This window comes from Amphiura filiformis, chromosome 1 (assembly GCF_039555335.1).
Source record: "Amphiura filiformis chromosome 1, Afil_fr2py, whole genome shotgun sequence".
NCBI lineage: Eukaryota > Metazoa > Echinodermata > Ophiuroidea > Amphilepidida > Amphiuridae > Amphiura > Amphiura filiformis.
In genome coordinates this window covers 41264984-41292042 of record NC_092628.1, presented here as the reverse complement: position 1 = coordinate 41292042, position 27059 = coordinate 41264984, and the positions used below count along the sequence as shown (strand labels likewise).

General features: G+C 37.3%; 1 protein-coding gene across 2 annotated transcripts; it reads left to right on the top strand.

Moving 5' to 3' along the window:
• The first annotated feature begins 9665 nt into the window (after positions 1 to 9665).
• LOC140147130 (REST corepressor 3-like) lies at positions 9666 to 26831 on the top strand. Of its 2 annotated transcripts, none has more exons than XM_072168918.1 (12): positions 9666 to 9849; positions 10970 to 11023; positions 12710 to 12793; positions 13572 to 13786; positions 14350 to 14477; positions 14785 to 14860; positions 16946 to 17052; positions 17783 to 17984; positions 18625 to 18760; positions 19393 to 19559; positions 20772 to 20908; positions 21672 to 26831. In XM_072168918.1, the coding sequence occupies exons 1-12, from the start codon at positions 9822 to 9824 to the stop codon at positions 21841 to 21843; spliced, it is 1506 nt and encodes a 501-aa protein (XP_072025019.1). In that variant the 5' UTR covers positions 9666 to 9821; the 3' UTR covers positions 21844 to 26831. The 2 variants fall into 2 exon arrangements, with proteins under 2 accessions (XP_072025019.1, XP_072025013.1); XM_072168912.1 differs by lacking the exon at positions 9666 to 9849 and adding an exon at positions 10598 to 10880.
• The last annotated feature ends 228 nt before the right edge of the window (positions 26832 to 27059 follow it).

Below are 27059 nucleotides of genomic sequence, written 5' to 3'. Positions count from 1 at the left end.
AAGCTGATTATTGCTTAGGAAACTCGGACTTTGAGTTTTAGATTATAAATGTACTTTAAGATGCCCGGACGAGACAATAATATTGTTGGTGAGATGGTAATTCTCATCATCTACGGCTCCCAAGGTGTTAAAGTAGCTACCATCAAACATTGGTGCGACAATCTCTTGAAAAAGTCAAATTAGTGATGACGACACGTCATCTCTTCAACTTGCCAGAGATATTACAACACCGATTTTTAACGTAATTAATCATGTATTATTGTGTAGTTTAATGTGCATTGTGCTGTATATTCGGCGGCGTTTTCTGGTTATATATTTTGTTAGTTATTTTGATTTTTGTCCTCACGGTATGTAATAGTTTAGCAGAAGCCAAATGTCGATTTGTCTCTATCAATTCATGTTAGGGGTGAATGCTCTTAAATTAGCTACTTCAAGATAATCCATGCGAAACATAAATGACGAATCGATATTCGGCCCTCTGCCAAACTCATAACGATATCCATCACAGTTTTCTCTGCGTTGATCCACACCGTGCTCCAATCTAGGAATTTCTCGTGGATAAGTGACATTGAAATTTAATTTATGTGATAATGCGGTTTTATCTGGTTGAACACTTTGTATATTTCTTTGTTTTGAGCTTAAAGTTAAGTTGTATTTTTTAGATAATAGTGCGAAATTTAGTTTACTTTTTGAATTAATCTGGATGTGTAAAGTGGAGTCGCTATACAAATATCTGCGATTTGCAGGTGGTGGCGGATGCGATATCGCCATTTTTTGACGTCGCCATTGGATTAACACGTAATCATGAAACCTTTACATAATAATTCTAAATGTGTTATGTGGTGTCAAAGCAAATCTATATATGTTATTCTAAAACCGTTGGGGTTCGACAAAGTACCCCACTGTAAGTGGTCAAAATTATGCACAGGACCGGATTTTACATTTTACTGGCCCATTGAGCACGGCAACATGATTAGCCCCCTGCCTCTTCGGATCGAAGTGTTCGCTCCACCCCACCACTGTAACCTAATTTTTTCAATAATATTTGCTAGTCCGACGACTAGGACCTTTTTTTTCTTATTTACCATATCTCATATGGCGCAAGAAAGACGAATCGCGAATGTCCAGTGACCGCGCCGCCGCCATAGTCCGACGAGTAGGACCTTTTTTTCTTATTTACCAGACTATGTTCAGCTCAGACTATGTCCACTATCTCATATGGCGCAAGAAAGACGGAAGGTCCAGTGACCGCGCCGCCGCCATATTCCGACGAGTATAGGACCTTAATTACCAGACTATGTTCAGCTCAGTCAGACTATGACCATCTCATATGGCGCAAGAAAGACGAATCGTGAAAGTCCAGTGACCGCACCGCCGCCATAGTCCGACGAGTAGACCTTTTTCTTATTTACCAGACTATGTTCAGCTCAGACTATGACCACTATCTCATATGGCGCAAGAAAGACGAATCGCGAAAGTCCAGTGACCGCTTCGCCGCCATAGTCCGACGAGTAGGACCTTTTTTTCTTATTTACCAGACTATGTTCAGCTCAGACTATGACCAATAGGCCTATCTCATATGGCCCAAGAAAGACGAATTGCGAAAGTCCAGTGACCGCGCCGCCGCCATAGTCCAACGAGTAGGTTTTTTTTTCTTATTTACCAGACTATGTTCAGCTCAGAATATGACCACTATCTCATATGGCGCAAGAAAGACGAATCGCGAAAGTCCAGTGACCGCGCCGCCGCCATAGTCCGACGAGTAGGACCTTTTTTTCTTATTTACCAGACTATGTTCAGCTCAGACTATGACCACCATCTCATCATGGCGCAAGAAAGACGAATTGCGAAAGTCCAGTGACCGCGCCGCCGCCATAGTCCAACGAGTAGGGCCTTTTTTTCTTATTTACCAGACTATGTTCAGCTCAGAATATGACCACTGCACTATATCATATGGCGCAAGAAAGATAAATCGCGAAAGTCCAGTGACCGCGCCGCCGCCATGTAGTCCGACGAGTAGGACCTTTTTGGCTGGCGGTTAGTGGACTTTCGCGGTCAATCTTTCTTGAGCAATCAGAGTCTGGAAATGTATAGTTGGTAACTGAGAAAAAAACAGGTCGGACAAAGGGAGTGTTCATAAATACTTTGGTGGGGGGGGTTGGAAAAGTTGGAACCTCGGACGTCAAAATTTTGACCCCCCCCAAGAAAAGGTGGATTTTTTTAATACCTTTTTATGGTCTAAAATTTTTTGATCCCCCTTTTTTAGGTCCTAAAAAGAAACCAAAAATATACATCATTATCAGTGGCATAGATTTCTTTTTGACATTGGAGTTGGAGAAAATTTCATGAAGTCCAGTGAAACCAGCACCTTTTGCCGACAAAATAAGTTTATGGTACAAATGCGCGCGAAGCGCGCAAAAAATTTGTCATATTGAAGCGAAGCTGGTGAAATAATAGTACAAAACTGGAACTAAAAAATTAGCACTTTTTAGTTTAAAATGACCAAATATGGGGTTAATTTTGGTTAGAAACCCATACATAGGCGTCAACATTGGGGGGGGGGAAGGATTGTATGGACCACCCCCTATCAAAATATCCCCCGGGATCTACCCCTATAATGGTCATTAACTCATTAGCTAAAAGTTACCGTTTGGAGTTATATTACTCATTGGAGTCATAGTGTTACTCCCAAATTGTAAAGTGCGCACATTTTGTTGATTTGTTGCTTGAGATTACAAAATTTAATATGCCTACTTAACATTTATGCGCGCGGAGTGCCTTCTCGTACATTTTACCCCGGAATTTTACCCTCAAATTTTTGGGATTTTGGGCCAAAAATGGCATTTTGGCCCAAATTTGACCTCACAGATGAACTTATCAAGACTTTGCCATTCTAAATATGTATACTTTTATATACTTTAGACCAACAATTTAGAAGTTATGAGGCCCGAAAGTTTCCATAATTCCAGGGTTCAGACCAACCTTAATGACTTTACCGGGACAGATGCGCAAAAAAGTGCAATTTTAATGCTAACTAGCTCTAACTGGGCGGGCGTGGCCCAACCATCATTCGGCTACAAAGCAGACGACTACAAAGATTATCCATTTTACTACGATTTGAAGCCAAAGTGATGATGGCATCTCTGGCAGTAAAAATTTGTCAAAGTCCCCCAACAGTTTTATACATAAGACAACCATCCCAGCAAACACAAATCGTTTTCGACATCATTCGCAAAAGGTTGTCAGAAAACGTTTAAATGTCGGGTTATATAAAGGGTATATTAAGAGTATAAAACGTTTTCATAACCTTAAAAAACATTTTATAATCTACTGCTCAGCAAACAACAATGTTTTACAGAAAACGATTAAATGCCGGGTTATATAAATGGTATAAAAACGTTTTAATAACATTCCAAAAACATTCTTGAAAACTTGATACAAAACTTTCTAAACAGAATGTTATTTTTGGGTTGAACAAATATTTTGCGAAAAATGTTTGCCCAAAATATTTTCAATAACGTTTTAAAAACGTTTTCATGACCTTTATATAAACCGACATATAAATGTTATAAAAAAACATTTTAAGAACATTTCTGTGTTTGCTGGGTTCAAATATTTCAACATAATGTTATTTAAGTATTGACACAATATTTGGCAAAAATGTTTGCAAAAATAGTTTACAATAACATTTTTTGAAAACATTTCAAAATATTGTTGTAGTGTGTGTTTTCATACAAAACGTTTCAAAACGTTATCATGACCTTTATATAACCCGACATTTTATTGTTATTAAAACGTTTTTACCTAAACCAAAAGCCAAAATATAACTTATTTAAAACGTTTTTGTGTTTGCTGGGATGTATGGGGTGCCCATATTTTTTGTTCACACAAGTGAACGTTAATGCCACTTGCACCCACATCTCATATATGCCTATACCCAGTTTATCCCTTACATATTCTCTGTCTTGACAATCTTGAATAACTATTGTAGCCCACCACCCTCATACCCTCATTTGTATACCTTTATCTAATCCTGCCACACATGACAAGGGCTATTTAGCCCATTTTATCTTGCAGGGAGACTGTCCAGTGTAGGAATTTTTTAGCCTCTTTTATAAACAATTGGCTAATGGCTTATAGCCATCACATGCTGACAATACACATAACTGATTAGTTAAACAAAGCTATGTAGGTCACAATGGTCAGTGCAATTTGTTACTGGGTGGTAAGGCATATCATCTGTATAGAAAACTATACAGCAAGCTACACTAGGCGATTTATTTAAGAAAAAGTTCAATATAACTACAGTGCACAAAACTACAAAAGTCCATCGTGGTTACAGTTTGTCCATTCTGAAGTACAAAGTGACAACGCGTGCGTATTTGGCGCGTAAACAGTGCGCAGTGCTGCGTCTCTGCTGCAGGTATGCGTGCCTTCAAAGTCGGCACAGTGTGTGCGTCCGCGTCGGTACTTTGTACTTCAGAGTAGACTGACTGTAATTGAATGTTTATTGACTATTGTAATAACCCAGCAATGTGGGTATAAGCATGTATAATATATTTTCTGTTACAAAATAATAAATCGTTTTCATATAAAAGCAGTGAAATGAGACAAATATCCATACCACAATGCATGTGTGTAATTTGTTTACTTTAGTGATAAGGCATCTAGCACAGGATCTTGCTTCTAAATAAAACTTCTTTTAAAAAGAAATAGGGCATCCAACGGGAAAAAGCATCTGATGGACTGATATATTGTGCCATATTTTGATGTAATTTTCTTCGTAGCATTTCGTGATCCACAGCCTCATCCCCCCACTTTTCTCAAAAAAGTTGAGATTTTTACCCGGGGGGGTCACTCCCGTTGTGGCCTGTACACCATCCGCAATCAACTTTTGAAAAGCACCCTAAACAAGGATTTAACCCTTGGCTAAAACGACACCCTAAACAAGGATTTCATTCCTAACATCAAATTGCATAGCCTACCCTAAATTTCATTTCCGCGTATTTAGAAATTGCAATTTTGCTACCCTTTTTTCCAATTTTTCATGTTTTTGACACCCTAAACGCGATACGCGCGTATCGTGCCTTCCCACGAAAAACGACCCTTTTTACGCGTTTTCATTATCGCGGATGGTGTACAGGCCACAATGGGATTTTTATATCACTGTAAACCTCTGGCTACATAATGTTTATGTACAAAATATTTCTTGCAGATTAATTCGTTTAGCAAAGATATATCGTGAAATTTGAATTTCGGTCTGGTGCACTAGAACGAAATTACAACGCATTGTCTATGGAGCAGTGTAATATACTGAATATACATAATCATGCATAACTCGCGAACGCAAAATCAGAAGCAACTGAAATTTTGGGAATAGGTTTTTTTCGTGGATATCTAATGAAAAATGACATAAATAGAGGATGATAGGATCACGAAATACTCCTTTAATACAACTGCATTTTCGATCAACTTTATTAATGTCATTTGTTAGTTGCAGTCCTATAAGGTAAGATTATAAACCTTAAGTTTTGCCTTGTCTTGCTTCGTAATCCTGTTTGGGCTGGACAAAAAATTGTTGGTCCACTTTGCCCCGGTCTCCCCTACTATCAGCGATCGCGATTGCAGATAAGACAACAATCAGGGTTCGGTTTTTGCCGGCAAAAACCTGTTTTTGCCGGAAAAGTGGCAATAACTGGCAAAAACCTGTTTTGCCAGTTTTTGCCGTTTAAACCGGCAAAAATGTAACAAGTACACAGAAAGCTCATAAACAGTAAACATACAACTTTTAATGAATCATTCAACATATTTTTTGTCTCATCAAGTCCATAAAAATAAAAAAGTTTTGAATTTGCCACATTTCAGTTATGCGCCATTGAGCAATGAAAACGCATGCCTTTAAGGGATCTAAAATGAGCGTTTATTGCGTTTCGACAGTATTTTTGTGGGACATGAGAGCACCTCAGACCTATCGAATTGCATTCTGAATACGAAGCATGTCTTTCTGATATCAAATAATTTTCATTTTTGAAAATCACAATATAATACAAATTTTATGACAAATTATAAAAATTGATATTTTCAAATTTTGATATATAACAGTCCTCGAAGTAAATTATATAAATCTAATGACATATTCTTAAAGTGTATGTAGCAGGGAGGAAAAGCCGACGGTCAATGGAAAATTTTGACCTTTCATATTGAAGATATGGATTTTTTTCCCAAAAAGACCTAATTTGTTTTTAGTGTTTTGGGAAAAAATCCATATCTTCAATACGAAAGGTCAAAATTTTCAATTGATCGTCGGCTTTTCATCCCACCTACATACACTTTAAGTATAAATCATCAGATTTATAAAGTTTACTTCAAGTACTGTTAAATGTCAAAAATATCAATTTTTAATGATTTGCCATAAAAATGTATTAAATTGCGAATTTCAAAAAATCAAAATTATTTGAAATCAGAATGACATTCTTCGTATTCAGAATGCAATTCGATATGTCTGATGTGCTCTAATGTCCCACAATAAATACTGTCCAAACGTTCATACCCCAGCCCTTAATTTCTTTTAAATATGTTACTTTTATAATTACAAAATCTGGCCTTGTTACACTCAGGAAATTAATTTTTTTAATTTAATAATTTGTTTTGAGATAAAAAATCTTTTTTTGCCGGCAAAAACTGGCAAAAACTGTTTTTGCCAAGCGGTTAAAACCGCGGTTTAAACTGCGGTTTTTTCCACTTGCGGAAAAAACCTGCGAACCCTGACAACAATATTTAATAAGTATTCAAAACGTTCTTCAAAAGGCCACAAAATACATTTTTAGAACATCCATTGCGTTCAATAATTATTGCTTTGAATTTATCCCCAAAAGTTAATGATCGAGAAAGGTAAATCAACGTGATTAATTTGCAAAATAATAGATCCGGTTGCGGGGGTCTGGTTGATAGGAAATTGTTGACGCATTCATGTGTCATAGGCTTAAAGTTGAGAGTTCTTCAACTCGCAAAAGCAACGTCGTTTTTGCCCCAGCGATTTGTGAGAATCGCTTTTCTGAAAAGCGGTGAGTATAAATTCAGTTTTACGTTGAAACTGGCAACGCGTTGCGGTAGCAAAAACGCACTACAGACGCACATCCACTCTAGCGCGTCATGCGTATGCACTGGCACGCTTGGTTTTGCAGCGGTGAGTGGAAAGTGTTCGATTCACGGAATCACTGCACGAATATTATAAATGTGGTACGAAATTGGATGAAATCCCGGCCATTGACAGTTGATAACGAGACCTCAACATTTTTTACAGAAAAGGAACGAGAAGGTAAATCCTATATGGTGAATTTAATAAGAAAAAAAACATTGACAGTGGTTTATTTTGGTGTGCAGAGTACAAATTACGGTTACCGTACATATGCGTAATCATGGTAATTGATTGATTGCGTGTGCGCAGGCGCAATGTTTACCGGTATAATTATCTATCGGCCTATAAAAATAAAATTTCATCACTCATTCACCATTTCATTCGTCAGGGATGTTTAATACATCTCCATTTACTTGTTCATTTGTTTATCCTCGACCATTTTCTCGTCTGTAATTTTATCATTTTTATGATTTTAGTAGTCCCATTTCTGAACTTTCTGTACCGTCACTTTGACATTTTCATTATAAGGCGACAAAAAACAAAAACAAAAACATTTACTGGCCCGACCTATCCAGATTTTGCGTTTCGGGGATTTTTCTTTTTAGTTTTATGCAAGTAAAAGCAGCCGTTGGTTGGGCAAAAATGTTGATTTTGACTGATTTTGTTAGTAGGCCTAAATCAGAAGATAAAGGACAGAAAAAGAATCACTACCAGCTCCCATATATCTGGTTGATTTGTCATTTATTTATTTATTTATTTATTTATTTATTTATTTATTTATTTATTTATTTATTTATTTATTTATTTATTTATTTATTTATTTATTTATTTATTTATTTATTTATTTATTTATTTATTTATTTGTTTAAAAGTATTCATATGTTTTTCCAGTTTTGCCATTTAACAACAACAAAATACTGCGCTGGCCGATACATAGGGCTTACTTCTTAGGCCACATTAAATTTATAATTCGTTGTACGTCCCCACGTTTTTGGAAAAGTGAGCAATGATGCAGGTGGTTTTTTTATTGTTTGATATCATATCATATCATATCATATCATATCATATCATATCATATCACATCAATATCATATCATATCATATCACATCATATCATAATTATGTACGGTATATCATATAGGCCTAGGGCATAAACATGTTTCACGTCCCTCCCGCTTCCTTTTTGAGGTTTCCTCAAATATATTTTTATTTTTGAAATTCAGTTATAACTTTTCAAAAAATATGTCTAGGAAGTTGGAATGCTTTCTATAGCCTTGTTAAGATACAAGAAACATTTTAGGAAGGTTTTGTGATCATTGGAGGGGGTGTAACTCTCAGAACAACAAATAAAAAAGGGCCTCCTTCTTTTTCCAGGCATTACGCTAAAACAGCTCTAAGTAGGGCCTATGGGTATTTACACCAATTTTGCGATAAAAAATAGAAAATAAAAAGCCCCCTCCTCCTCCTTTTTTTCGAAAACCCGGACGTGAAACATGTTTTATTTTTTACTTGGCCTAATATTATCATATCATATCATCATCATTCATATCATATCATATCATATCATATCATATCATATCATATCATATCATATCATATCATATCATATCATATTATCATATCATAATCATATCATATCATATCATATCATATCATATCATATCATATCATATCATATGGCATACCATACCATATCATATCATATCATAGGCCTACTCATATCATATCATAGGCCAATATATCATAGGGCCTATTATCATGGTAGGTATGATATTATCATATCAGATCATAATCATTATAATAATAGGCCTATCATATCATATCATATGGCATATCATATGATATCATTACATATCATACCGTATCATAGTAATTCATATCATATCATATCAATATTATCATAGGCCTATCATATCATATATCATATCATATCATATCATATAATTTCATATCATATCATATCATATCATATCATATCATATCATATCATATCATATCAGCATAATTAATTTCCATCAAAATACGTGCAAATCAGATTAAAAAGCAAAATCTTGAGGGGGAACTTCTGATTTTTTATTTTGAGAAGCTGTGTCGGAAATTCCAATAACTTCCAGCAACAATGAGATACCTGGTCAATTAGTCAATGGAAATGCAAATAAATCCATAAAAGGTACGTACTCTAGACTCGGCTCAAAGCACACACTTCTATTTCAGTGGTATCTCACTTTTGTCCGCTATTATTTATTATTAAATGATTTAAATCCTCGCTTGGGTGATGAATCAAAATATCAAAATTTAAAAAAATAATTATCACGAGTTTGTGCTGTATTGTATAGGCCTACAATAATAATTTAATATCCCAATCAACTGAGCATTTTAATGCAAAGAAATACCCCGGAGAAATACTGATAGTGATATATGAACCCGGGGTATATGAATGAGAGGTTGAAATCGATTCGGAAGTCTTGACGTTAGACTATTATGACTAGCGTAAAAGCAAAGCAGGCAGGATGGAGTTGAAAATGTCTTTGATGTATTGTAGCAGTGTGCAAGCACTGAGTGTGTGTAGAAGATAAGGGTATTATTTATGTGTGCTGGCACTATAGTGTGCTCACGACTTCCACAACTTCGAATGCTAGCTTTTCAGCATCACCACTGACAATTTTTGCAAAGATTCCACGCAATGAAGAATATGGAGTCAAATGGTACCGGTAATATAAATCGTTTCATCATTTTCATGAAAAAAGAGAGTAATTTAATTGCCTAACTGTTTTCTATATAGAATCGGGGGTGCTGGTCATAGGTAGACCTGGGTTAGTGTGATTTGTAAAAGGTTGGGGGCTTTTATTTCTTTAGTGAGTAAAACTTGCTAGAGTGACTAAAAACGTATCTACTAACTATAAATTATATGGCAGGTGAATAATGAAAAGAAAAATCAATTTAAAGATATTTTTGATAAAAATATAATATCTGCTACAGACTTGAGCATGGGCTGCGCTCTCATTACATGCACAATAAGTGAACCGGGGGATACCAGGTTAATATATATTGGTTCATATGTATTCTTAAATTTCACGTGCTATCACCTTCAATTATAAGTTGGATACGTGTATTTCGGCAAAGATACCAATTTTAACGCAAAATTTCTGCATTTGATGTGTAATTTTAGCTCATTACATTAAAAGTATACACACAAAAACGTCCCGGTTTTTCATATGACGAGTCTCTTTTTGGCATATAGAAACCCAATTACGCTAGCGCATCGGCACGAAATTCCACCCTAGTAAAGTAGTACATAAATTTTGTAATTAAATGTTTGTTATGCCTAAAAACTGTACAAAATGTAATTATTTATATCCTTGACATTATTTGTGTCATTGATTTTGGTAGAAAGATAATAAATACCATTTTCACATATGAGGCGGATAAATTTTAAAGGGTTTTTAGTATGCAATGCGGTTCGCATAACCAGTCGAGTACGGAACACCGGTGTAACAGGACAAAGGCTACGCTGCAATACCGGCGAGAATTTCCTCGTATTATCTCTTGAAAGAGGAAGCCGATTCCTTCCAAACTTCAGTTTTCAAATTAAAAGTCTTCAAATATTTATTGAATATGGGTGTTGTTGAAAGAAATGGTAATTCTGAGGCAAATCATCGGTCGAATGGGGCCAGTTCGGGGGGAGGCAGTACTAACGGGAACCCGTCTGAAGACAGCGCAAGCAGCTCTGACGATGAACATGGTAAGTTACTCAATTTTGAGATTTTCATGTCAGAAGATTGCAATTTGAATAAACATGGCATTTGACAGTTTTATGTTGTTTTATTTCAGAGCCAGGTATGCGAGTTGGACAGGAATACCAAGCAGAAATTCCCGAAATCCAAGGTAAAAATACTCTTTACTTGTTTATTGTTTACATGAAACCGACACTCCCAGCGGGGGCTGGTCGACGGGACAATACATAATAATAAAAGATTTGTCATGACATCGACTTTTACTAAAAAATTTAGTTGGTCATTTTTTATTTTTTTGTTATTATATAGTGAAACTTAAGAAAACTCTTCTAAAACTTTTTCAGATTTTTTTTTGTTTTGAAATTTTGTATGGGCCTAAATTTTTTCATTAAAATGGTTACCAACCTTTTTTGGGGTGGGGGGCGGTGGGCCATCATATTATTATCAATGCATAACTTGTCACTATGTCTATGCATGTTCGTCTACTCACATGACTCATATACTCGATGAGCCCCCCCCGCCGTCTCTGTTATTTTGCAATCACTGAGTTCCGAGTTACCAAAAAGGTGAAATTTATTTATATTTATTATATTTTATTATTAATTCTCATGCCCTGGCAAGTTGCCATCTTGCAAGCCATGCCCAGTCATATGGAAGTGCCCTGATAGCTCAAAGGGTTGCTATAATTACTTAATTTAGTATCTAGGCCTACTTGTTGTGAAAGTCAAAATGAGCATGATTTCCTAGTCTAGAGGGTCAGTGGCAGCACTAAGAGGGACCCTCCCCATATTTTCTTGCCCACCCCAGTAAAAGCCCAAATTTGAAATCCATACAACCGGAGTGGTGAATATTGATGTTCTAGGGGTCTAGTTTGGGAAATATGACCCGAGTGGGGGGTACTCAGTACAAATGACCATACATGTATGGGGGCGTGCCGCAAACATGGGTAGCATTTTCGGCCTTTTGGTACATCAACAACCCCTTTTTCTGGCTTTTCCAATTTTGGACTTTCGGTATATATGGGACTTTACAAAATTTCTCATTTTTTTTCGAAAAATATCCCAATTTTGACAACATTTTTGAAATTTTCCCAAAGTTTGGTGTAAAAAATGTAAAATTAAGACAATTTGTGTTAAATTTGGCGAACAATTTTGAATTTTGGGGTTTGGTTAATGAATGGATTCAAATTTCTTGAAAAATTGTTGTATTGATGGAATGATGGGTCCACTTTCAAATTCTCAGCAGCACACCCCTACCAATCCAAACTTGAGTACCCCCAACAACATGTTTCTCGTACCCCCCTAAATTTCAAATTGTCACTGTGTGAAAATGAATCGGCATTTAATTAAAGGCTCAAATTTTTTATTTCTCTTTGATATCTACCAATACACAAAGTACAGTAAGAAAACAATCCGTAAGGTATGGTGCACACCCACAGAATTAGAAAAGGAAAACCAGGACTTGACCGCCATTTTGATTCATGGAGCAAGAATTGGAGATATTCGGTCCCCTCAAAATGCGCTCGAAGCAATCATTGTCATGCATGGATGATGGGCGCATTGGAGAGACGCACTTGTTGCGACCTGCACAGTGCACACGATACCAAGATCGATGCCTCAGATAAAACGCAGACTGTTTAGTTTGCCTCCGCGCACTATACAAAAAATGTAGGCAAGGACCTGCATACCCCCTAATTTTCTCCCCATAGCTGACGGTATAGGGAGTCTTTTTCTCCTTCTCTAATTCTGTGTTTACATCCCATAAAGTTGGCACGGAAATGCATTTAAACAATTACTAAATATTTTGGTCTATTTTCTTGGATTTTCAAATACTGCAGATGTTCCCCCTGGTCGCCGTGGTGATAGTCGTCCAGAGGCTCTCCTGGTTTGGTCTCCCGGTAATGAGGTCTCAGAAACTAAATGTGAGTATAAAGAATATCTTGAAACATTTTTAAAAATATTAAAAAGGAATTTTAAGGCTAAAAAACAAGTTTCCCAATCTTTTAAAAACATTTGAATTATATAACAAAATATGAAGAATGCTAATTTTTTGTAAGCACAAATATACTTGGCAAAAGGAGTCAAATACATGTAATGTTTCATTATAAAATCCAAAATTTATCAATTCATTCATTGTAGGCATGGGAACATTAAACGCATGTACCATTAAACGCACGCATGATCCGTTAAACGTTTAGCAATTGCGGTAAACGTGTAACACACAAGTCATTTTCAACCTTCAATTTTCCATTCTTCAATGCTAATCAACAGTTGAAAGTAACAAAATCTGAAGACGACCTTAATAATTTACATGAAACTTGCTCAAAACATTCATTATTTAACACTAATACGTCGAAATAATGCATAATTTCTGACATGTTTGGGCCGTTGAAATCGTGAATTTTACCTTGTGTACGGGGCCATTGGTACTAGCATATTTATTGTTAGAAATTCCGGTTTTGTGAGGTGCACTGCACCTATCGTATATTCATGAAATCTTGCCGCCAGACGGACTGGATCAATGCGTGTTAATATGTTAAAGCGACGCATCACTGATCGTTAAACTTGTAGGAAAATAAACGTAATAACCCATCCCTAATTCATTGCCACAATTCAGGGGGGATAGTTTTCAAATGTTTGGTTTATCAATGCTTCATGCAGCTCTTCAGGAATAACTAAAGTGTTTGTTTTCCTGTACAGTGGATGAATACATAACCCTTGCTAAAGACAAATATGGCTATAACACGGAGCAAGCATTGGGTATGCTGTTCTGGCACAAGCATAGCATTGAGAAGTCCCTGGCTGACCTGCCTAACTTTACTCCTTTCCCTGATGAGTGGACTGTAGAGGACAGGGTGCTGTTTGAACAGGCTTTCAGCTTTCATGGCAAGAGCTTCCACAGGATAAGGCAAATGGTAAGAATTCAAATTCTCGTATTTTAACTCACTTTTCTCGCTTCAAGAATGTCAAGAAATTGTTTCTTGATTCTTGGAAATTAACTTCACCATATTTTATATTTCAACATATAATATATGTTTTTGCTTTGCCATCTGTAAATCTTTGGCACACCCAAACAAAATCCAGTCCAGACACCAAATTTTCTACTTAGGGATTCAGTTTGAGAAAAAAAGTTAAGTACTGGTTCACCTGAATTTAGTTGGGACCTGGACTCGGGTCTGAACAGGACTCACTTTTGTTTTAGTTATGTTGATGGGCCATGATGGTTCAGGACAAAAATAGGAGCCTGGTGTTGTGGTTTTTAATCTCAATATAGGCTTATTTCCATCCTTTGCCAGACCATACTGTTCCATATCACCTTTGATATGTTCTCAGCCAACAAGGATCAAGCTAACACGATCCCATTAGAGGTTGCAGAGAAAAACACTTATTTAGTTAACCAAGTTATTTTCTATGAAAAGTTAAAAATATACTTCAACAAGTTCATTATGTAAATCATCTATCTCTCTTCATTGCTCAGCTTCCAGACAAGTCCATCAGCTGCTTGGTGAAGTACTATTACCAATGGAAGAAGACGAGGACAAGGACAAGTCTTATGGACAGACAAGCCCGTAAACTGGCTAGTGGACAGAAGGGAGAGAATGAGAGGTTAGAATTATAAAAATATTTGAGTTTCTTGGTGGCGGAAGCATTAGAATTAAGGGGGTGTCAGGGGACGAGCATGTTTTGTTCCTGTTTTACTGGGAATAATGAAATGGAGATATGATAAGCAAAAGTAAGTGGGCAAAAACATACAAAAATGGGCACATAGCAGTTCATTCCAGTCCACATGTGTAGCCTGATGAAAATATGCTATTTGTTATATAAATCACTAGTTTGTGTGTAAAACAATGTAAACAAGGAGTTGAATTTGTGTCTTATTATTTTTATTTGTGTGTTATTATTTTTGTCACAGTGAGGGTTCAGAAGATAATGAGAATGGAGTAGATAAAGAGAAACAAGAAGGAGATGCCAAGGAGGATGGACAGAAGGTAAGGGAACAACCCAAAAGTTCGATGAAGCCCTATAAACGAAAGTCCTTTCGTTAGAAGGCTAACCCCCTCCCCCCGCCCCTCTAACGTAAGTGACAAATATCGAAAATTCCAACCTGTATATTCATATAGGATACAGTGGCCATTGCTATATGGTGCATGGGGTTGTGGAGAGGGTGCGACAATGCTAGGATATTGATCATGTTTATTATTGCATTCTATTTTACAATATTTTTCATTGTCTTTTTGGCACGGAAAAAATAGGACTTGCTGGATTTTCAAATAAAAAAGAATGTGGTATGAAACACAAAACGTTTTCGACATCATTCGCCAAAGGTTAGAAAAAGTGGTCAGAAAATGTTTATATGTCGGGTTATATAAAGGGTATATAAAGGGTAAAAACCTTTTCATATTAAAGATTTGAAAACATTTTGATAACCACCTGCAAATATTCTAACATAATGTCTTTAAAAAATAGTTTACAATAACTTTTTGAAAACATTTTAGTTTTAGTTTTGTAGTATGTTTTCATACATAACGTTTTTTCATGACGGTAAAAATGACCTTTACATAACCAGGGGATGAGACGGCTCTGGTTAAATGTCTGGACCTAGGTCACAATTTGAGAAGAAATGATATGCCAAGTTCGAAGTTCCCTAATCTGTCCATGAGTGACCAAACCGTTCCTGGTAAGCCGTATACTTCTATTTCAGTATATGCAGTCTACATGTTCTTTGTTGACAAGGGGCAGTCTTCAGTGAACAGCTCTCTTTTTCAGAGCCAACAAACCTTTAAATTTAGCAGGTCGGCGAGGTCTGCTTGTTTTCTGTTGACAAGGGGCAGTCTTCAGTGCACGGCTCTTTTCAGAGCCACCAAACCTTTAAAATCAGCAGATAGGCGAGGTCTGCTTGTTTCTGTAGACAAGGGCAGTCTTCAGTGAACGGCTCTTTTCAGAGCCACCAAAACCTTTTAAATTAGCAGATAGGCGAGATCTGCTTAATCTCTGTTGACAAGGGGCAGTCTTCAGTGAGCGGCTCTTCAGAGCCACCAAACCTTTAAAGTCAGCAGATAGGCCAGGTCTGCTTGTTTCTGTAGACAAGGGGCAGTCTTCAGTGAACGGCTCTTTTCAGATACACCAAAACCTTTTAAATTAGCAGATAGGCGAGATCTGCTTAATCTCTGTTGACAAGGGGTAGTCTTCAGTGAACGGCTCTTTTCAGAACCACCAAAAACCCACTAATTGTTATGAATTCCCGTCATAAAAGCCTATCCCACAATTTCCCTGATATAACCCGACATTTTAATGTTATTAAAACGTTTCTACCAAAACCAAAACCCCAAAATATAACATGTTTAAAACGTTTTAAAAACGTTTTGTGTTTGCTCGGACAGTTGCTTTAAAAATGAACTTACATGACGTTGCAGGATGCGAGTACTACACTCCATATTGATTTGAAATCATTTTGAAGAAACCACTGTAAAATCTAAATATCGTAAAAATCTAAAATTTGAAAATTATATTTTAAATCCTTTAAAAAAGATAACCTTTGACCGATGTTTTAACTAGTTTTTTACAAACGTAATCGGACTTTCTGACCCCCTCCCCCCTCACGAAAGGACTTTCGTTTATAGGGCTTCATCGAACTTTTGGGTTTTCCCCTAAGGGAAACTTGGTTGATAACGGTATGGGTTTTTAAAGAGATGCCTACGAGAGTTAATTCGCTGTCGTAGTGCACGTTAGAATATGACCGTTGCTAGGTTAACTGGCTCACACTTTCTTTGTTACGAACCACTGATCAAAATGATCACAACACAAAGCCTATGGCATATCAAAATTCGGAACAGGTGTATGAGCCCAGGCTTGAACCAGTAACCAATGGTTACTAACATGCACTACGACAGCGAATTCATATTGTATGACATACACACAGTGGGTGTGCAACAACTAAGCAATGTTGTTATAATAAATGTTAGTGCAAGAAAGTTGGGAGTTCATTTTGGTAATTTTGCAGGAGAAGCATTCTTGTATTGAAATTTTGCGAAATATTTTTCTTACAAAATCTGCTCTTGTTTTATATTATATAGGTTGATGGTTCGGGTAAGAGTGTTTGTTCCAACTGTACTGCCGGTGTAAGTCAACTTTACACCACACCAAAAGGACTGCTCTGCAATGCTTGCTACAGTTACTGGAGGTAAGGTTCATCACTTGTTACAAACATTACTATATAGAAGTGAAATCTGTTGAATAAATGTTGTATGACTATAATGACCGTCCACCACGAAGTGGTAGTAAAGTCGGCTCTAGATCATTTTCTGTTTATTGCTGATTTTGAATGCACTTTCAGCTTTAAAATGACACCTCAACCAGCTTCATCTGACATCTGGAAGTGAAGTTATGGTTCATCAAAGGTCAAATTCCTACTATATTTTACATAGAAATCCATATACTGTTTTTGATTGTATCTCAAAATGGAAAATGCCGACTTTACGACCAGTTTGTGGTGGATGGGCACATATAGTATTTGTAGGGACAACTGCAATGTACACATATAAATCAATAAATATTTGGACTAGCACAGGGTCTTCACTTGTGCTATTTGAGGGGCATCATGGTTTGCGAATAGGCCTAGTTCTAATATGGACTTGTCATCCTAATTATAGTTCTCACGGTGCTGTGGAGTGCAAAGAGGTGGGACAAGAATATGGGAAGAGATTAAATTTGAATTGGTAAAAAATAAAAAGTACATGCCTGCTTATGAAGGCAAAAGTTACATCCAAACAATTCATTGGGGTTGGGGATGGCTGCTTGAAATATCAATGAATGGTGCATAATTTGTCCGGGATAATTTGTATGGGAAAGAAGCTATCATTATTAATACGTTGAATTCAATTTTGTTTTTGACACAAACTTCCCATTCCCAGACGTACTGGTGTGATGCGTACCCATGTGGGCCCAGTGAGAAATGAGACTAGCCAAAGCCACCGTCATCACCCACTGCGTACCAAGAAGAAGCCACCCAAAGGCATGTATCTTGATCACGAAGACCTGATGGCCATGACGACAAACCAGAGTGATGCCATATTCAAAGCCCTGGATACAGAGATTGTTAACCTGAAGAAAAAGGTACGTTGGCAAGATTACTGAAAATAAATCTCAGTCTTGAGGCACTTCTTTCCAGGCTTTTAGCCAGGATAAAAAAACTGCCTATCCACCCATCCCTGGGCTGTCCACAGACGCGATGGCCTGGGATTTAAGCTACCAGTGAGTGCGCCATCACATGGCATATTATTACGACTACGGTATTCATCTTTCGCAAAATATCAACATGGCGATTGTTGTACTACATGTACCGACTGCAATAATGCGTCAGAAATTTCCTTTGACATTAAGAGGTGATATTTACCATTTACCCAAAAAAATACAAAAGGAAATTGTACTCATATTTATCACACAAGTTCTGCTTCTTCTTTTTTTAATTGCTTGTCCAAGAGTGCCCGTCCATAAGACGGGTTGAGGATTTTTCCACTCGTCTACTGACTAAGATTGCCCGCATGGACAGGTCTCTGGCTAACACTGGTCATGCTTCTGTCCCACATGCTCGCCTTGTTATTCTACACAAAGTTCCAAGCAGTGTTAGAAATAAGTCAACATTTTCATGATAATTCAATAGTGGGCAGCATCCTAATTAGCAACTTTTCCAGACCTGTGAACAATCTCACCAAAACTATCCTCATTCATTATTTCTTATATATTGTTTCAACAGATACAGTACAACAAGCAAGTCCTGAGTCACCAAAAAGAGAAAGTGATTTTTGAGTTGGGAAACTTGCAGCCAGGAGAAAACAACCAGCGCAATAAGTCTAGCTGGACAAGTGATGAACAACTTCTTGCAGTACAAGGTAAAACATCTGTGATGGTACTCAGGAGACTCCTTATGTACCGCCCTGTAGGCCTATTCTATATTGGTGACATCGGAAATGGTAGAATAATTGGGGGTATTTGGGTCCTTGACAGCACAGTGAGCACACAGAAACTTGACATAACTGGAATTTTAGACACAAACTAAAAGTGCCCTCCCATAAAAATCCAACCAGCAAATAAGGGCACATACCTTTAATTCTTGTTGGGATTTTTAGAGAAGGGAGCTCAATATTAATTTTGTACATGAAATTTACCCCAAGGCAAACGAGCCCAGGTGCGCTATTAGGCGAACGTTTATGGTATAATATTTATCAGCATTCAAAATTAAGATAGATCATAAGTCGTCATAAAACAGGCCCAGGTTTAAGAGAATAGATGTTTATATAGGAATGAAATATTTGTTTTATCTTGTAAGTTGCAATTTGGGAAAATGTCATGCCATTTTGTGTGCAAGTAATATAACATTTGGAATAAGACCATAGTGTATTGGTAAGCAAGTGGATTGGATAGACCTTTGGGACACAAATGTGTCTGTCACTCATCGTGTTATCATTATATTATCCCAACTTGAAAATTCCAACATTTCATATATTTCTCAAACCCTCTCCAGCGATACGCAAATACGGTCGAGACTACCAGGCTATTGCTGAGGTGGTTGGCAACAAGACAGCATCTCAGTGTCGTAGCTTCATGAACAACTTTGCACGACGCTTCAACCTGGATCAAGTGCTGGCAGAGTATGATGCAGATAATGAAAACAAAGACAGAAGTGATGTGGTGAGTGTTCAGATTTGGACAGAAGATGCCTGTCCCACTACTAACTCATCTCATCCCATTTGAGAGGGTGGACCCACAAGACAAGAATATGCCTCCAGACCCCAGTTACATTGTGGGCTTTTGGGATTTCTGCATAGGGAATATATTTGTTGTAATACAAAAGTGGTTAATACAGAATGGCTAGTGCTACTCAAATTATTTTTCAAACCACACTTGAAGGTACAAGATACATATTTGGTGCATACGCACCAATATGAACCTCGCGCCAATCGATTCGTGTTCCACAACTCTTTAGGATATTTGGTTAAAAAGATACAGGGTTAGGTGCACTAAGTACAAAAAGTGAATATATCTCATTAACCAATGATCCTACAGATATGCGGCCACTGACCTTTTTGTTCCTTACGACCGGAGGAAAAGTTCAACATATCGCACGACTCTCTAGGATATTTTGTTAAAAAGATACAAAGATATGTGCACAAAGTACAATAAGTGACTATATCTCATTAACCAATGATCGTACAGATACGCGACCACTGACTTTTTTGTTCCTTATGACCAAAGGAAAAGTTTGACATACAGCACGACTCTCTAGGATATTTGGTTAAAAAGATAGAGGATTAAGTGCACAAAATTAAAAAAGTGACTATTTGATCAATAATTGATATTTTCAAATTGACGTATAAGTGACATATATTTATTGCTTTTAAGCTTTTTAAAGGGAATTTTACGAACGAATTTCTCAACACGCATGCTCAATTCAATTAATTAATCAACCTCTATGCAGAAAACAAATTATCGTTTTGTCTAAAAACACTATTTTCTCTGAAAATAATGAAATTTTATGTTTTTTTTATATTACACACTATCATCGCTTAAATATTTAAATGAAGGTAATTATAATTTACTATATTCAGGCTTTCCCCATGTCCCCACGTTCGATTCAGAAGTAAACACTAATATCTCCCGGTGCGAGGAATGAGAATGGTCAGGTTTTAATTTGAATTCAGGTTTTATTGTCCAGTTTTTCACGCTTCTAATTTCAGCCTGTTTTCTGCTTTAGTCATTTTCTTATGCTTTTTATGTTTTTCCAATATGCACCTTCAGGTGTTTTCTTTTTCATGGAAGACTCATTCTCTTTTGCCTTTTCCGGAGTCTTTTAGGAAAATCATTTTTATCTCTATGCTTTTTGTTTCTTTTTTGTGTGTACAGGGCTTAAGTATCTCCCACGGCAGTGTGATTCATCCAATGGCTGCCACCGTCATCAGCAGTGTACCTCCACCCTTACTAAGACCCAGCAACACGCCTGCCCACCAACAGAAACCGCCCATGCAAACACAACCACACAGGTAAGAACAACACAGTGTCGTAGTAAGGGTTGGTTAAAGAACCTTTGGATGTATTGGACTACTTTTTTGCCAAGGACTAAGCCAGAGCCAATTATATTACATATGTAGTTCTATACTGAAGTTCAGTAATTGAAAAAAGAGAAAAGAAAAAACATTGATAAGAACTAGCAGGCATGTTTTAATCATGTTCTTTTGAATGATTACAATTTGATAAATCTTTACACCATGAATATGCTCTAAAATCCACTTCACCAAATGTTTAATCCTTCATAACTCAAGTAACCGTTTGTAAAGTTAATAATTACCCAATACTAGACGTAACTTTACCAAGGGTCCCAGTAGCAGATCCCTATACTATTACTTATGAAGGGTACCATTCGTAAGTTTACAGAAATGGAACTTTCGACTTGTCGTAAGTTAGAAACGATTTCGAGACTTACAAAGCTTTGTAAAGTCTAGTGAAATGGACCTCAGGTCATTTGTATCAAAAACATGTAGCTCCAATACTTTCAATCACAGCAATATGCAAATATCAAAGGAGATAGGTCATTGTGACATTCGTCAACAGGGATGAGGTTCTTCCTCTGATTAGAGGAATTCCTCCAACTTCCCTCTACAAGGAGATTCATTCATTTTCCTCCTTTCTGGTGCTTTTCCTCTTTTGATTGAACCCCTCCGTCTCATGCCTGGTATAATCAGATGGGTATAATCTGTGCGCAAACAATTCCAAGCATTCATCCATTTTTTGTGTCTCATTTTACAGGTTCATGCAGCCCCGTGGTGGACTCCACCAGCCGCCGCCTCTGATCCGCCCAAGTTCATCTATCACCGGCCCTCTTGCAGCACGCAGCAGGCCCCCTATCATGGGGCCCTTATCTGGTCCACCTCCTCAGCTCGTCGGGAATCAACGAGAGCCATCGCCGCAGGGGCAATGATGATGTGTAATCGTAGCAACAACAACTCTCTGTTTTATATTTAGTTAACGGATTTCATAACTTGCACTTTTTATAGCAATGTTTAAAGTAGCAAAGTTTGCTACAATATAATGCTGTGTACATGGGAGTAGTGAAGGACTTTTGCCTAATACTGAAAAGGATGGTGTGGTGCTATTTAAAGCAAAGTCGGTAAGGCATTGTCAGTGTAGTATGCAGCTAAAGGTATGGGCTGTCATTCAAGGGCAATGCTAGATTCAGGGAGCATTGTACAGTAGACGTAGGAAAGATTGAAAGGCAGTGACACACACACACCCAGCATGGTGTGGGAGGGTCAAACCGTGCCCTTGCCTTCAAACAACTACCGTACTTCAACTATACAAGGAAATAATTCTTTATGCCCTGTATTTGATTTTTGATAGAGGTTTGCTTTTTTGTCTGGCAAAGATGGAAACATGTATTGAGAATGTAAAAAAGTATGTGGACAAAAGAGAATTCCTAACTGGGTATCTGATATCTAGCAATATAGGCGAGATTCCTTTGTGTAAAACAGCACAGAATTGGCCTAGCGCTGAAGTCTTCTATTGAAGGATTAATCAGTGTTTTCCAAATATTTTGCAGTAAACCTTTGACAAGAGCATTTTAAGCATGCATTACGTATTTACTGAGTTGAAACGCACTTGTCTCTGATTAGCTCCTGAAGCGAACTGCTGTTGCAAAGTTGAGAATTATGAATGAACTTTGCGACATACATGTTGTTAGCTCCGACTCTGTAACATCACAGTAGTGTGCGCTTGTCAAAGGTTTACTGCAAAATATTATAGTATAAGCTGCTTAATTCCACAAGACACCAAGGAAACGGTTTCCTTGTATATTTTATACCACAGTCACTATGAAGTGGGCATTATGTTTGTATTTTTGCACTGAAAAGAAGCTTTTTAGATAGTCTTGTTGCGAGGTGTAGGATAATGTTTCGTTCTAAAAAGGTAGCTTGTAATTTCAAACAAACTACCTCTCTGTTGAAAAGAAAGTAATATATGTACATGGTGTGTTATTTATTTGTTAATTTTGTACATATTATTGTAAGAAAGAGAAAACATGTTAAGCATTATGCAATGATCATATCACAAAAAATGCATGTTCGTATATGGACGCTGTCAGGTGAACTTTTGTAAAAACTGTCCGGTAGGCCTGTGAAGTTTTGATACTAAATTGAGTTTGGTAGACTGTGAATTCTGAAATGCAAGAGAGTACAAGTTGTCATTTTTCTGGTACAATAATTATGTTATAATATTATCTGCATGCACTTTATTTATTTAACTGATGCATTATCGATACAATTTCACTATTTTGCCCAGTGCTCCAAATAAAGTCGCCCTTAAACTTGCTTGGAGGTCTGTTTGGAATGCCATCCTGTGGGTCTGTAAAATTTTGATACTTCAGGAGCGTGCGCCAATCTTTGCATGTTCTGATTTCTATCTTACATTGAGGGTTACCATTAACCCAAGATGTTTCCAAATATTTAGTTGTATCCAGGGTTTCGAACTTTCGACATGAGAAGCAAAAACGTGTATGACAATGCCCCATAGGATAGTATATGTATACACTTGGGGTGTGATCACCACAATTCACCATGTTTTTGTACACACCATCTAAGCGAAACAGGTGTTAAAATTCACTAAGGTAATGAATGAGAAAAATATTCAAGAGCTTTCGATACCATACCAAAATATCAATTTTGATGAAGTAAAATGGGGATGAGGCTGTGGAGGGGGTCACAGTCACATCCCTTTAATTGAGGTATTGAGACTTCTGTTTCAAAATAGAACTTGTTTATTTATTCTGCCAATTGACTGTTGATCAAACTTGATCTGGAGTCATGGTTAGGACCCACAAAAGTGATGCAGGCCTTCAGACCTCTCATTTGACTTGAATTGTATATTTTGAAGGAGAGTTTCATTCATTTCAATCTAATTCACTGCCATTTGTCAATTGCACTCAATTTAAACAAATTGTCATCAATTTCATCAAAGATTTGTTTGTAAATCAAGAAATAAAAGCTTAGTAAATGCAAAATAAAAGGTACATTTACTGAAAATCATGTGTTTGTACATATTAATTTTTCAGTTATTTACCCTATCTATAATTCAGGGACTGCCTTTTGAGAGGAGTGAGACAATCACTCCTCTACAGCTCTTCTTAAGTTGCATTTACAAGAGCGATTTATAGCGCCTCTAGATGACTCATTAAATTCTTTATGCTTTAATGGCCACAGGTGCAAACAGCTCTTTTAAAGCTCTTCTTGAAGACACCAGAAGAGTATTCTACCAGAATGGTCGACTGCAGATCTGTCGGATAACGCTTTTTCAATAGGAAATGAACTTCGCTGCTTGGATGATATCACGATGAGGTTAGCATTTATTCCGTATTGAAAAGCGTTTTCCGACGGATCTGCACTCGACCGGCCTCCTACAGCTCTTGTCTCATTTTCAAACGGCAGTCCCTGTTTAATTTTGTGAAGTGATTGCTAAAGACTGGCCAATGAGAGTACATGCACTTCACATTCACAATGTTTGTGTGTCGCTCATGGAGGGCAAATAGTGTACCTCTAGTTATTCCGCCAGATGGCTGGTAAACTTTGTGTTTGGATTCTACATCTGCGGTGTGCCAATGAAGCGAGTTTGGTGTGTGTGCGCAGAGTCCGCACACCTTTGTAAAACTCAGGCATTATCACAGAGGAGTAAGATAAGACAGAGCGCGTACCACCAGTCAAAGTCCCCGTGTATTGTATGGTGTAAGTTTTCGCATATTCATGAGGGCCGATTGTTCGATCGTGTAGTGTCTAACAATCACGCCAGCGCTGCGATTACGCGATAGACCATGAAAATACGCGGTAATTGCGTAGCAGTCTCGCCTGTCGCATTTCACGGAACAATCGGCCCTCATTATCGGATGAGGCGGAGACTTTGACTGGTGGTACGCGCTCTGTCTTATCTTAATCCTCTGTGGGCATTATACATACAAATTATCGTTAGATTTCTGGCACTTGTCAGTAAATGCCGGAGGTACACTATTTGCCTTCCATGTGTGACAACCCAAGATGGCGGATTTGCCATAGCCTTACACACGGTGCAATTTCGAGTTGGTACTCTCTCTGGGGCTGGCACACAGTAACCTGACCTAGTCAGGGTCAGCTTGGGTTCTCATGCAATAACAACTTTTATTTACACAAGGACTTATTGGCAACACTTTTTAGCAAAACAAAAAGATGATAATTATGTGATATTTGCTGTGTAAAAATTGTGACATATTTCATAGAACATGTTATCTAATTTTAAAGTTTTTTTGGTTTTTTTTTGTTTATGGCGAGAGCAGGGAAAATGGATACACTTTGTATTGTAAAAATGATAGTTTATTGTGTAAGGTTGTTCTTGAGAATAGTAAACTCTTTCAAATATGAATGGAAAGGTGCATGTGATATGTACATGAGATAAGGATTCACACTGGATTCTGAATTTTTCAGAAGAAAAAGTATCTTTCTTGGAATTATTTTCCAAAGTTTCAAAATGCGGAATTAATGTCTTCAGGCACAAGTTGGCATATTGAAGGATATACTTAAGCAAGTTCCAACAGGTGTAGTACTTATCAGTGAATTCAGTTTGCTACCAAGTCCAAAAAAGTTTGGATATTTTTACAGCAAAAACACTGCTTAATTTTAAATTTGGAAAAAAATCGTAATAATGAATTTCAAACACGAGCCGAGCGTGAATTTAAAACACGAGCGAGGCAGCAGGAAATTTGGATTCAAGTGTGAAGGGCCTAAATGCTGTTGTAAAGTGATTGCAACACAATTCATATGAATGCTGCAGATTTGTTAATTGGAATTTTGAATGAAGAGTAGCTGTAGTCTTTAATTGTCACCTTGGTAAAATCAGCCAGGTTACAAAATATGTGCAAAATGGTTTCTCAGAATAAGAATGTAGGATTCTGATGTGCTGTCTGTAATGTTTTGGCATGTCTAGTACAAGTTTTGGTATTGACCTTTCACACAACCCATTGACCCTTGGCTCTGATACGCTATCTTGCTACTGAAGTGAGGTTAGGTTCTCCAGAGCTTCATGCAAACACACACGCTCAAGAGGTTTTTTTTTTTGTGCTTTTCTTGTGTGCAGCATTGATGCAAGACACAGATGTTTCATATGTCTTATGTGGTGATTGAATCATACATAGGCACGTAAACAAATAACACACACTTTGTAAGTACTGCTTTGGGCTATTCTATTTGAAATTCATGCACCCCATATGGAAGACATGACCTTAACCTTAAATGGAGACTGGGAGTCGCCTATTCAGGTAATCCCATTTGATACTCATACGTGTGGAAGACTAAATGTCATGGTTTCCATATGGGGTGTATTGATTTCAAAGGAATTAAGAGCCCAATGGTGTCAATATTTAGAGCGATAAGTTCATTTTGCACAGAGCTGGATTTCAATGATCCCTTCAGTGCTATTTGATCAATTAATAACTACTTCTCTGTTGAAATTACTGCTTATTTGGCTTTATTGAGACAGACTCGACAGGAGTGTCCAGGTGGCACATGCAAGATCAAAGGCAGAGCATCTGCAGTGTGCGATGCAAAAGTGACTGCCCTACGGTACGGGATACACCACCATTGATCATGCATTTGACACATGAGGACACTACTAGTAGTCTCTGGCTGGTGTAGAGATTGTATTCTTGGCGAGCCGGTGACATCATTTCATTGGACGCAGTTTCATATATGTGTAAGTGTATGTTGAAAGAGGTGCAAAACAGCTGCCTCCATGCATTGATGTCAACTTGCGGAGAGTACAAAATACCATCATGTATGGTGCAAGCTGCGTGATATAGTGCCTGAATCTGAAGCATAAGTTGTGTTGATTTTGTTTGATGACCCAATATTTTGGTTCCATGGTTCTTTGTCACAGTGTATTCTATTATATGTACATTTGATATTTATGTTCTTGGGTTACTTGCCAGATATTGAGGGATTTTTGTACAAATGTAGCCATGCCTGCAATGCAGCATTATGCTGTACCAAAAATGTCTTGTGTTCAAATAAAAGATATCTTAAAATTGATTTGTAGTTAGTTGTGTCTCATGTATTGTGTCGTATGTATTCAATGTTTTATCAGACCAAAAAGCACGGCCACTTGCCTGTGCCTACAGTAGGCAAC

What these genes read in the sequence shown, in the direction of transcription:
- LOC140147130 (XM_072168912.1), top strand. Translation starts at nt 10,754, where the DNA reads ATGGGTGTTGTTGAAAGAAATGGTAATTCTGAGGCAAATCATCGGTCG. An exon ending in CAGAAGGGAGAGAATGAGAG is followed by an intron (nt 14,478 to 14,784) that starts GTTAGAATTATA and finishes TTTTTGTCACAG; the next exon opens with TGAGGGTTCAGAAGATAATG. An exon ending in CCAAGGAGGATGGACAGAAG is followed by an intron (nt 14,861 to 16,945) that starts GTAAGGGAACAA and finishes TATATTATATAG; the next exon opens with GTTGATGGTTCGGGTAAGAG.